Consider the following 12,892-nt stretch of genomic DNA (forward strand, 5'->3'; position numbering starts at 1 on the left):
CAATCCACATGCGCTTCTCGAGCGCCTCTCGTCGTTCTTTCATCACTCTCACTCCGATGCCGATGGAGCAACTGAACTCCAGCGATGCCCCAGCTGCTCCGTCTTCTCTCGCGGTCCTCGTATTGTCGAAGTTGCTACAGTACAGGACAGAAAGGTATCTCTTTCTTTTTGTCCATTTCCAATCATGGAGTTTCAATGATTTCCGTCCAGGCGCTGTATGTTGCTCCGCGGCCACAGCAGCAAAGCCAGCTGCACGTCCAGGCGTCGTCGTCGCAATCTCACCCTACTGGCACCGCCACTTCGACACCTGCTCATGGTGCCGGAGCTGCTGCACCAGGTGTAGCAACCGCGCAGTTACCGCACATCCCATTGTGGGCTCGTTTTGTACTGTTTATCTGTTGCGCATCTCCCCCGCACGCCAATGGTCATTAATACAAGAGCAGTATATGTACAATCATTTCATTTCTCATGTCTTCTGCTATCCTGTTTCCTCATCGTAAGACTCGTGCAATACATCGAACTCGATCATGCTAACAGTCGTGATAGAAACATCGCATTCATTTCCAAGCTTAGAGGCCTGGCGTGTGACAGGCATGTGGAGAAGCAGCACGTGAATGCAAAGTGAAGGATGAAGCTTTGAAGGGTGGAACTGCTACTTGTTGAGCAACTCTGTCGTCGTAAAATATTTTCCTCAGGCTCGTTTGGTGTTTCACTTCGCAGCGATGTTTGAAACATTAGTGATAGAGACCGAACGAATGCAGCTATGATTGAAGCATGCCTCGATACATCTGATCTCGATTCTTGTCAAGTGAAAAGTGTGTATCACTGTCTAAGGGGATTCTCCAACAATCGTCCATCTTCGCTTATTCCACTCGCTTTTGGTCAAAACATCCAGCTTGGATGAAGGCAGAGCATCCGCCAAGTAGACGATAGTAAGCATTGAATGATAGTACCGAACAAACAAAGTTGAGTGATCGTTGGAGTTCCAGGTTATCATCCTTGTTGATGCAGGAGGTATCGCTCCATGCTCAGCGATAACCCAGATCACGAGCAACTTTACAGAACGACTGCAACTTCGCAAGTCCTCTCAATTTGTACACAATCCTGTCTCGGATGTCGCGCGGCAGTGGTTCTTTCTCTCCCTACCTATGTGATAGCATAATGCGACGGAAAAACATCTCCACCACTTCTTGAATGTTCTACATTCGGAAATAGGGATGTTTCATTGTGGACGACAATAATTCCCTGTATTGTGTGGTCGTTTTGGAGATGCATATCTGTGCCTCTCGATCGCACACGGGCCTGGTAGTGATGTCAATTAGACGAAGCGGGGCGTCATCGACCTGAGCATGAATGACCATTCAAATAGCAGACTCTACCTCGGATGGAGTGAAATCATCCTCGCGCAACTCCGGAGAGAGGGTCATTCAAGTAGGTTCGTGCATTATTCAGGGCTTCATACTTGGATATCAAGAGTATTTTCCAACTTAGAGAGTATAGTTTCGCAGGATGGATAGATTCGTCATAGCATTGTGCACCGTGAAGCTTGAAGGGCGGCATGCTTCGACCGGTACCCGCGGTAGGTCGAGGGGTCGAGGCCAGTGATCTACGTAGCGATGAAATGAATAGTAGCTGGAAAACAAGATATGCCTACACACCAGTTGCGCATTGAGAAGCACTGCATTACGGGCTCTTGCGCTTATAGTGAGGATCTGCATGAAGCATGGTCAGAATGCACCAAAGATCAAAGGCAAGAAACATGCATTAAGCAAAGGCTCCTCAGGCGCTGCACACTTCGAAGATTGTATCGCCACATCCATCGGGGATTTCCTTACAATCAGCAGAGAAGGTGAGGCAGTCCACCGGTTAGAGTGCTTGAATACGGTGATGGTTAGTCCATTCGAGAACTCCAAGAGATTTCTCGCTGCCATCCTTAACATCTTTGCCGGAGTCGACCGCCGTCTTTGTATCGTAACACAATTGATACGAACATGCGCCGGCCTGGGGCAAGGTGCCGGTTGACTGTGAATAGATATGTCAGTAAGTATTGGAAAATATGTATAAGTAGAACGGGAGGGTATATACACGTCCAGAAACGTGTAGTCAGATGTAATGATTAAGAAGCGAGCGTAGACCGTGCGTGAAGGCAAAAGAGCATACGGCGCATAACAAGAGTGGTAGCCTTGACGATAGTAGTTGTGATCCAGTCACAATCCCGCTGAGCATTCTGGTTTATTCGAGATTCCGAGAATATGAGCGAGGTAAACTCAGGGAAGTCTCAGAATACGGTATCCAGTGACGGCATGCTGCACTGCAAACATGCTAAAGATTTGATGTCATCGGGTTTGAAATAGGCTAGAAGAAAAATGTGAGATTGAGAGGCAATGCTCCCTGTCGAACTTTCTCACCACCACCGAAGTAGTGCCTTAGATATAGATATAGGGAGATGTACATGGTACTAGTCAAGTGCTAGTTGCTAAGCGCTTCGCCTACACATCAATTGAGTTGTGAAGCGAACACCAGGATAACACATGGAATGCACCTCGTTTAAAGACGGGATAAATGAATGGGTACGGAACTTCCACAACTCCAATCCAAACGCCCACCGAAGGCTGGTGGTTCCAGCACTGAACTTAGCTAAACTTCTCGTGAGCGATACTCTGAGCTCTTCTGATATCCACCTGCTTACCAGCGATTTTGAATACCCACTAAGGCCTCTGCACATTCCCCAATACGCAACTCCTGCATATATAGTCCCGAAGTTGGCTTGTGGGCGAGGACTGTATTCCTACAAGCAGGTTGTTTGGTGAGTGATGGCTTGTACGCTTCTACTAGCGAGAGCTGAGGTGAAGAAGATAGGCGGGTTGAATTACCAGGAATATTTTCCGCTGCCAAACCGCTCGTTTTAATTCAAATATCCTGGCGGGCTTCTCTCGCATTCATATCGCACGATCTGCTGTACTTAAGACCTCCACGCACCAACTATGTCTTCCTCGGCCAGTAATAAGCAAGAAATGCTAGCAGTCATGCCCTGTCAGATGATGCGAGGCCATACCGACAATGTAAAAGGTGTTGTGCACCTGTTTGGGGGACGACAGATCTTGACATGTTCGTGGGACGGCTCACTGCGACTATGGGACTTGGAGAGCGGCGCACAGATAGGCGAGGACTGGCGAGATGATGAGGCGAAGGAAGCAGGGGTGCACAACATAGCATTGTCTCCAAACGGCAAGACTGTTGTCAGCGGAAGTAAAGATGGGAAAGTGAAGTTGTGTGATGTTGAGACAGGAAAGGTCGTCGGAAAATTGACAGGACACACTAACCATGTGTTGTCAGTTTGCTGGAGTGCTGATGGTAAGCGAGTAGGGAGCGGGTCCTACGATGGAATGGCAAGAGTGTGGGATGTTAAGAGCGGCGAAATAATCCTAACAATCAAGACTGGGCACCAGTGTGTGTTCGCGGTGATCTACTCGCCCGACAACACAAAAATTGCGACGGGAGGACTCAAGGACGGTGTAAAAATCTGGGATGCAAAAACGAGCGAGTTGCTTGTCACACTCGAACACGATTGGACAGTCAACAGCTTGGCCTGGACGTCCAATGAAAAGAAGCTAATCTCCGCGACATATGATCTGATTAGGATATTCGCCACAGCCACTTGGCAGCAGATCGCCACTCTGGGGGGTCACACATACCTTGTCAACGCCATCTCCTTATCTCACAACGACCGCTTCCTCGTGAGTGCATCATGGGATAAAACAGCGCGCCTGTGGAATCTCGACACCAACCTCCAAGTCGGTCTACCCCTCCAGCACGAAGATCAGGTGGAATGTGCAGCCCTTTCCCCTGATGGAAAAGTGCTGGTCACTGGTTGCAACAACAAAAACATGTACACATGGGACATTCACGCCATACTCAGAAAAGCTGGCCTTGAATATCTAGTACTATCCATTCCTCATGTGAATACAAATACCGCATGCTATTCAAACTATACTAATCTCCCACTCGCAGTTCCCAGCTCGAAAGTCATTAAAGGACGTACGTGACGTATTTATTTACCTTGTTTAACCATTTTAATATCAAAATTCTAGAGTAGTACTCTGCGACCTCCGGCTGTTCATGCCTGTCGAATACCTGCAGGTTTTTTCGATGGCGCCCAGGTGAGTCGTCCACATTTTTTGACCAGTTTTTTCTGTCTGACCTCTGTACTCTCAGTCCTCTGCAGCGCATGATACCTGTACTCTTTCTCCTGCACACGATGCTCGCACCGCCCATCCATCCTTTTCTAACAATCCACGTATTCTTCTCGAACGCCTTTCGTCGTTCTTCCGCCGCTCTCGATCCAGTGCCAATGAAGCAACCGAACTCAAGCAACGCCCAGGGCGCTCCATCTTGTCTGATCGTAATCCTCGCGCTGTCCAGGTTCCTGCCGTACGGGACAAACAAGTGTGTATTTCTTGGCGTATGTTTTCTATCACTGTGGTTCAATTACTATTTCTGTCTAGGCACTGTATGTTGCTCCACGGTTGCGGCCCCAGCAGCAAAGCCGGTCGCGTGTCCAGGCCTCGTCGTCGCAATCTCAGTCTGCCGCCACCTTGACGTCCACTACACCTGCTCGAGGTACTAGCATTGCTGCACCAGGTGCGGCAACCGCGCAATCACCACCAATCCCATTGTTGGCTCGTTTCGTATTGTTTATCTGCTGTGCATCTCCCCCGCACGCCAATGGTCATTAATCCAGGAGCAGGACATGTACAATCATGTTATTTTTCACGTCTTCCGCTATTCCATCAATCTTGTTTCCTCGTCATAAGACTTGTGCAATACATCAAACTCAATCATGCTAGCAGTCATGACAAAAACATCACACTCATTTCCAGAAGTGTGGCGTGTAACAGGCATGTGGAGCAGCAGCACGTAAATGCAAAGTGAAGGATGAAGGCTGAAACTATCCCTTATTGGAGACAAAAAGTGAAATAAGCACAAAAAAGCAACCAGTGATTTTCCCTGATGTAATTGTAGTTCGAAGGTGCCACTACTACGAGGGTGTAGAATTGTTGTAAGTGTGCATTAGGAAGATAGCGTGCAAACGCAGAAGCTCACAAGAACCCTCGATTACCAAAATTTTGACAACACGTGCAGCGTGCAAGCTGCGGAATCCGCAAATAATAAATGTGAAGATAAAACACCACACGCTGTCACGGAAACGTCGCAGGACCCTCGGCACAACAGCTAGACCCGCTGGGTGACTGAAGCCCATATAACTCATTTCTATTCATCATATCTGCTGACCTATACAGGAAGTACATGATCGATTACTCCTCTAATGCCCCAATCAGACCACAGACGGGGGAAACTGTCATATCTTCTTTCAAAACTCGGCAGTTCGCCAATCGTCCACAAGGTCAGAATGAATGTGAGACCGTGCCGAAATACTGCAGGGGAAGACCACAGGACAGCTGAAGCAACGAAATTGTCAGCGACAAGGAGATCGAATGACACGAGGAAGTCAAGTACCGAGCCACTCCTGTGGTGAACGTGGGAGTGAAGCTGATCACTTTGCCTTGATCATCTTTGGCAGAAGAAATATCCAAAGTGGCCAACATGGTCACAATGACAGACCACGTAGAAGCATCAGCGGTATACCGCCCTGATTAAAGTCTATCTGTCAGCGAATCTTTTGTAGCATTAAGATAACTTAACGAACCTGGACATATACGCCGGCCAAATCCGAAAACATACTGTGCAGGGTCATCATCTGTCAATGCACCACCAACGTCGATGAACCTCTCTGGTATAAAACGAGATGCGTCGGGGTATCGCTTTTCATCCCGAGTAATGCCCCTACAATCAAGTTAGTATCACAAAAGCTGGAAGGAACATATCGGACCATGTGTTGTATGTGATGATTGCGCCTGATGTACGATATTATAAATGCTCATTGTTTTGGTGGGACAGAAACAGCGGACCTTTTGGAATGAAATAGCCATCGTATACGTCGTCACTCAAGGCAGCGTGGGGTATACCTATGAGATCATCTTCAGTACAGGTCAGATCACTCGGCGGGGAAGAATACCAAGGGGTGCAACGGGTTGCCATCGGAAAGTTTCCCGCACAACTGCATCAATGTAGGGTAGTGATGTTCTGTCCTCGAACGTTGGCAGCCGATCTCTGTCAATCACTGAGTCGATTTCCGCTTGTGCGCGTTTTTGAACCTCTGGATATAATACCATGGCCAAAACAAAAACCATCAAAATTGCCTCAGTCTGTAACGGCAATAAGCAGCGGACATGATGGAGTTATCCACTTACCGTGTCATATGAAGCTGTGTGGTATTAATGTGTCGAGAGCACAACGTTACTTGTGAAAAAGCTCACTTACCCCCAATAGCAGTAGTAGCTGCTTTCTTCAAGGCATTCTCCAATGCAGGTTTGGATGTCTCCTCTTGTGTTTCCATCCGTCGCAAATTTTCTGCGACCATTGAAGATTGAGCGACGAACGAGCTGTCGGCCTTGGTATGGGTCGAATCGATATCTGGAACCAAGAGAAAAATAAATACCCACCATGTGCTGCTGCACATACTGAAATGGCATGTCGGCCATTTGATTGACGCGCTCAGTCGAAGCTCGAGCACTACGCTTGATCGAGGATCCCCAGCACCAGTCAGGTAACTTTAGTACTAAAAGTGCATGTTGTATTAACGCTTTCTCATATAGGAGAATTGAGCTCACAGAAGGGGAAGGTCTTGAGCATCAATGCTCTCTCTGGCGTCAACACGGCTGTGCCCGGATTCAGCGCCTTTACCACAGTCCGCACCAGAGGATCATCACGAGTACTGGCATCGTAGCCATATACAGCCGACATCACAACAGATAATGAAAATCTGTAGACATATAAATAATGGTTCAATTTGTAAAAATCATTTGCTGACGTTGCGAAGTGGTCATGGTAATGTCGAGGATCATCGATCAGGTTGATGACCATCTCACGAGCCCGTCTGATCTGCATTGAGCGAAATTTTACTGCAGACTCAGGGCGGAAAGTTTGGTGGAAGAGTCGTCGGCAGAGACGCCATTCATCACCATAACCTAAGAATGCAAAGTTGATCGACAAGCCGTATCTGCATAAACCTCAGACTTGATTGAATAGAAGAATACCGAAGGAACGCACGGCTTGAGTGTGGCTAGGTATGGTCGATCGGAATAAATTCGAGAACGCTTGTCCAATAAGGCTTCTGCAATGTACTGAGAATTGACCACAACCATTTCCTCGCCTATATTTCGCACGAAGACCAAGTCCCCTGATACAATGATTTGCACCACATATGCCCCATACTATCTGTTCACGTACCATACGTAGCACCCCATTTAGTATAAGTCAGCCAAGGCTCCTGAGGGTCGATAGATAAGACGTTCCCTAGTAATGGGAGCGGCACTGGGCCAGGAGGAAGAGAGGGGTTATTCTGTCGCTTCTTGATGAATCGGCTAAGTACCGTGACTGCGACAAAGGAAAGAGGAATGCCGGCGAGGATAGCAAGGTGACCATCGACTGCAGGTGCCATAATTCGAGCAATGGGTTAGCAAACCGTATATAACGTAACCATCCTTATAACCACGGGGAAGTAGTAAGTTGCCGCCTGTGCGTTGATTATGCGACTCGGTCATCTGTCTCCTCATCAGCAAAACTGCTGAAATGAACACTTAGCGGCCTGTCGGTATTTAGAAATATATTGCTTCTAGCTCAAATTATGTCAATTTCTGCAGCGCCAGTGGATGACCAGGCCAGATGGGGTAAGGAAGGACATGAACATAGAAGGGGAAGACATACAGGTGTAAGATCGGGCGAGTGGCGTGTTCGAGCTTGCCCATCTTTGCATTCCAGATTTTTGTTGCATCCTCATGGTATCCGCCCGTCGCAAATTGTGTTTTCGGGTGAATAGATCACCACCTACGCAGACATCTCTAGGACTGTGTCCCCGCTCTTGACATCCCACACTCCGGAGGGAGTCGTACCATCTGTCATCCGTCAGGCAGGTGCACAACACCTTGTACCCGGTTGACTCTTCCTTCTTACTGGTCGGGGAGGACATGGTTGGCAGGGATTGTTGGTGAGTCTACAGGCCTGATAGTAGTGCACACAACGCGTTATTCCCGAGATAACCTACATGCAGGAATTCAATGTTCAATCTTGACACACAAAACTGCTTCGGGACCATATATTCGGCAGTGACTCTGGTGTCATTCGAGCATTCACAAGAAATCTTTGCGCAAATACAAATTTTCCGGCATGTGGAATCGTGCTATCTAGGTCCCAATATCTGTCAGTATCATGAGCAGCAGGTGTCGCGGACGCCGAGGGGGGTAGGCTGAGATTACAACGAAGGCGCCTGGGCTTTGCAGTTCGATTGGTTGCAATTTTGCTGTGTTCATTTCAGCTTGAGCAACAACCAATGCCTGGATAGAGACCATTAACCACAATGGTTGGAAACACACACGAAGGCATACCCTTCTGTCCTGTATTGTAGCAACTTCGACAATATGAGGAAGTCAGGACTGCGACGAGAAAAAATGGACTGCCTTGGGTGTTACTGAAATTCGGTTGCTCCATCGGTATTGGAGCGAGTGTGGTGGAAGAGCGATGGAAAGCCAGTGACAGGCGTACGTGGATTCGCAATGTGTAGAGCTACAAGGATGGGTACCACTTGCTTCAGAAGACTGAGTGCAGAGCCTCTAGAGTTCAGAATAGGAACTGACATTAACGAACTAGTAATTGCTGGGTAATACAGCGTAAGGCGTCTGGTAAGGGTTTTATTTTGAATACCATTAGTAGCTAAGTGTCGTAGATGCGTAAGCCAAGCTTACAGTCGGTCACGACTCCCACTATGAACTCGTTTCCAAATCGCGTGAACGAGGTACAAATCGTTTCAACTCGTTAGTCCGAACTGTATCGATTATCAGAATTTTCCACATCGACCCGACCCGAATCACCCCGGCGGCAACACTAAGCTGAAGCGGAGATGTTGAACAGAATTGAGGGTCTTTCATTGCGAATGAGGGTGCCCGGACCTTTTTCGCTCAGGGTTTGAACTTTGAAGTCATTCGAAGGAACCGAGAGAGAGATATCCTTGACAAGGTTTTAGCCTGTTTTAGCACGGCGCCGGAAATCGGAGCCTGCGGATGTTTCTGGCACCACTTGAGCGCAGCGGTATCCTTTCTTCCTCGCCTACCCTCACTTCATCTTCTCGATGACGAGCTCGAACCCTTTTCTTGCTCCGGATTTACTTTCTTTTGCATCCACCTCTTCCTTCCATATATTGCTTTACATCTCACCCATCTAATTTGTTTTCGCGTTCACACTCATCTCACTTCGTAGCACAGTCATATTTAGTCCTAGTTGAATATATTTCGATTTGCGTCCCTTTCCAAGCCTAACACGACCGAATCGGCTCCAGCTGCTTGCGTTCCACCCTGAGCTTCGCTCGGTCCAACCCAACCACCCTTAGGTCATGTCGACAGGCAGTAGCCTTGAGCACACACTCCGATGCCTGGATAGCAACACTGCTAGTATTATAAGGGCTGGTCAATTCATTCAAACCGGGTAAGTCACTTGGTGTGCACATCATCTTCCCTGTTCTCTGTGCTGGCCTTGGTCAATTCTTTCAGTATCTAGATCTTTGTTGTTGTTTCAGTGTCGCCTGGGGTCGATTCTGAGACGTCTGAGTGAGTCACCATCAATTATGGAGTTGACCTACTAGAGCCTAGCTACAGATTTCCATTGCCACCAAAGCCGTAGGAGCGAACCTTCTTTCAAGTTGCTCCTCGGCATGTGTTGTGTCGAGTTCCCCATCAAGTTCTTCGCATCACAAAACTTTGGTTTATTCCTGCAATTAGAAGCGGATTCTGGAACCGAGCTTCATTGCAATTATTACTACTAGATAAGTTCCCTTTTCAGTCTAGCGGCTCCCATTGCAAATGGTTTTACAAGCATTCCTTGATTTTCGCTCGCGGGGCAGGGTCATTATTCACCTTCTCGGCCCTGACTGCATAGTGCTTCTATTGCAAAAGAAGTTTACAAAATATTGGTCAAAATCTCGTTTGCGGGGAATGTTTGCCGATCGCAGCAACGGGAGGTGCAGCACTAGTGTCAGCTCTTCGGTTCGAGGAGTTGTATGGTCAAATTTTCCTCGCATGTCCTACATCGTAACCTGTCTTGAACCCAGCACAGCCCGCGCACTTATAATTCGGCTCCAATACGCTCTTCCGCTGCTCGTCGACTCTGGCAATAGAGTCGAGCCGATACGGCAAGGAGCAAATTTGTCGACAGTGAGAGCAGCTATTATGGTTACGGTATGCTTGAGGCCATGACCCATAAGTTGGCGCTCCACTCTGGCACCACCGAAGGAGTTGCTAACCATTCTTTGTCAGGTTTTATTTGCAGATTTCTCGGCAGTGACTACTACGCCCGGCACTTCCATGTTCGCATCAAGTGACTTGCCTTCAAGTGAACGCGAACTGAATGAATTGAGCAGCCCTATGACATAATGAATACCAGTCGTCTCAACCTTACTCGGTCCTTACATGGCCCTCATTCCATGTACGTGCTCGTGCCTTACGTAGAAAATCAACGGTGTGCACAATATATATAGGGTGGACTAGACGAGATGTATTCAACATATTCAATTTCCAATCCCAGGTGCGCTTACCATGAATTTCCAAGGAGACGTGTTTGGCTACTGGGGTCGAAAAATCATCGAACATTATGATGATGCTCTCCGCAAAAGCATTCCTCCGCTCACCACGGCTCCTCATGAAGAGACCTCGCAGATACCTGAGCTCCCTAAGCGTGGTTATGGCCCGCTGGGTACAGTTGGAATTCTAGGTGCAGGAGTTGGTGGTCTATACACCGCCCTTATCCTAGATTCGCTGGACATCAACTACGAGATCTTGGAGGCGTCGGACCGCACCGGCGGACGCCTCCTCACCTACAACTTCCCGAATGGTGGTAAATATGACTACTACGTATGTCGTTCATTCCATGCTGCTGCGCCAAAGACGCTGACCATGTATGCTCTTGGCTTTCATGCTAACTAGGATGTTGGTGCCATGAGGTTCCCCCTGCCGAAGAAGGACGCTCAAGGCAATTACAAGATTGGAATTATGAGGCGATTGGGCGAGTTAATCAAGTACTCGAAGCTCAACAAGGGTTTGTCCAAGGCACCTCTAAGCTCCCAACTTATCGATTATCATTCTACGTCAAAGAGACAAGGGCATTTCCTCTACTTCAACGACCAACGTTATCAAGTCTCTCAGACATCGCGCCCTCCTGACTTTTGTGCCCGGGAGATGGGTGTGGATTCTCAGTACATCGCCGCGGGAGTTGAAAGTATTGTCCAGGACGTTATTCGGCCGTTCGCTCAGGACCTCATTAAAGACTTGGAGCAAAATGTCCATTCGGGCTGGCAGCAATTTAATGGAGCACGATGCATACTCGCTTCGCTCATTCATGTTACACAAGTACACTCCCAGCGCCAGCCTCCAAATTCCGAGCACGTATCTTTCCACCAACGTTATCAATTGGTGCGAGACATTCGATGACAGCACAGGCTCGTATGACCGCAGTTTAACTGAAGCGGTTCTTCTGTCGTTGGCATTAGCCAGGGTCGAGTCGCCGACCTTTGGGGATGTAGAATGGAAGTGTTTCAAGTAAGCGCACTTCTGTCTTGAAACTCGTGCAGTTTCACATATCATTACCGTACCCAGAGGCGGTTCTCAAGTGCTCACCGACTACATGGCGGCATACCTTACTGCTAACGGCACCAAGCCTGTCATCCAATTCAACAAGAAGGTCACGAGCATCCTTCAGAGTGGAGACATCGCAATGGATGTTTCTGTGAGGGGCGAATGTAGCCCGCGCACATATTCGCACGTTATATCGACTATTTCTCTTCCAGGCCTACGGATGATTGAACTTGGGGGTGCTGGTTTAAATGTGATGCAGAAAAATGCATTGCGTAAACTGCAGTACAGTCCTTCAATCAAGGTTGGCATGCGCTTTCGATCAGCGTGGTGGACCGAACTTTTCGATATCATAGGAGGCCAATCATTCACAGACCTTCCTATTCGAACTGTCGTCTATCCCTCCCATGGGGCTGAATCTGACACACCGTCCACAGTGCTGATTGCGGGCTATTGTTTGACAAGTGATGCAGAACGCTTGGGAGCGCTTATCAACACCGGTAAGATAGAGTATGACGAGCAATTGAAGGAACTTGTGCTGCACAATCTCGCGGAAGTACACAATGTGGATTATAGTTTCTTGTTGGATCAGTACGTAGACATGCATGCATGGAACTGGGGCGACGACCCGCACACCATGGGTGAGCCTTTGAACATTGATGTAAGCCGATCGTCGATTCTCACTCTCCACTACAGGTGCCTTTGCGTTCTTTGGGCCTGGAGATTTTCAGGATTTATACACGTCTCTCACCGTACCCAATGCCAACAAGAGGCTCCATTTCGCTGGAGAGGCCATCAGCATTCATCATTCGTGAGTGAAAAACGGTTGAGTCGTTTTGTTGATTATAATTTAAAGCAATTGTAACCTGCAGGTGGGTCGTCGGTGCATTGGACAGCGCATGGCGTGCAGTGTATGAATACCTGCTCACGTCCGGACAGCATGAGAAGATTCAAAAGTTCTTCGATCTGTGGGGCCAGAACGAAGAGTGGGTAGGCCAATCCAAACATGGAAAGCACGATCCAGCTGATCCAAACACCATGTTACGAGTTCACATGGGATACACATATGCTGGTGAACTCAATGGGAAGGTGAAATTTTGAATAAGTGCTGGTTAGCTTGGTAGTGTCACCCTTGAGCTGAGACATAGCAACCGTGA

The 12,892-nt window shown here is 48.1% G+C and overlaps 2 protein-coding genes across 2 annotated transcripts; one reads left to right on the forward strand and one right to left on the reverse strand.

The window, feature by feature from the left end:
- Positions 1-5,371: 5,371 nt before the first annotated feature.
- BJ212DRAFT_1476903 (cytochrome P450) lies at positions 5,372-7,561 on the reverse strand (the record flags this gene model as incomplete). Its single annotated transcript, XM_041339457.1, has 13 exons — positions 5,372-5,459; positions 5,518-5,650; positions 5,708-5,844; positions 5,891-5,915; positions 5,970-6,026; positions 6,077-6,266; positions 6,312-6,325; positions 6,382-6,511; positions 6,564-6,679; positions 6,732-6,883; positions 6,932-7,120; positions 7,171-7,300; positions 7,351-7,561. The coding sequence occupies 13 exons, from the start codon at positions 7,559-7,561 to the stop codon at positions 5,372-5,374; spliced, it is 1,572 nt and encodes a 523-aa protein (XP_041196882.1).
- A 3,089-nt stretch (positions 7,562-10,650) lies between these two features.
- Positions 10,651-12,858, forward strand: BJ212DRAFT_1328096 (uncharacterized protein). Its single transcript, XM_041334648.1, has 6 exons — positions 10,651-11,018; positions 11,091-11,444; positions 11,476-11,702; positions 11,760-12,376; positions 12,432-12,546; positions 12,608-12,858. The coding sequence occupies exons 1-6, from the start codon at positions 10,704-10,706 to the stop codon at positions 12,834-12,836; spliced, it is 1,857 nt and encodes a 618-aa protein (XP_041196883.1). The 5' UTR covers positions 10,651-10,703; the 3' UTR covers positions 12,837-12,858.
- The last annotated feature ends 34 nt before the right edge of the window (positions 12,859-12,892 follow it).

This window comes from Suillus subaureus, assembly GCF_016647635.1.
Source record: "Suillus subaureus strain MN1 chromosome Unknown BJ212scaffold_5, whole genome shotgun sequence".
Classification (NCBI taxonomy): Eukaryota; Fungi; Basidiomycota; class Agaricomycetes; order Boletales; family Suillaceae; genus Suillus; species Suillus subaureus.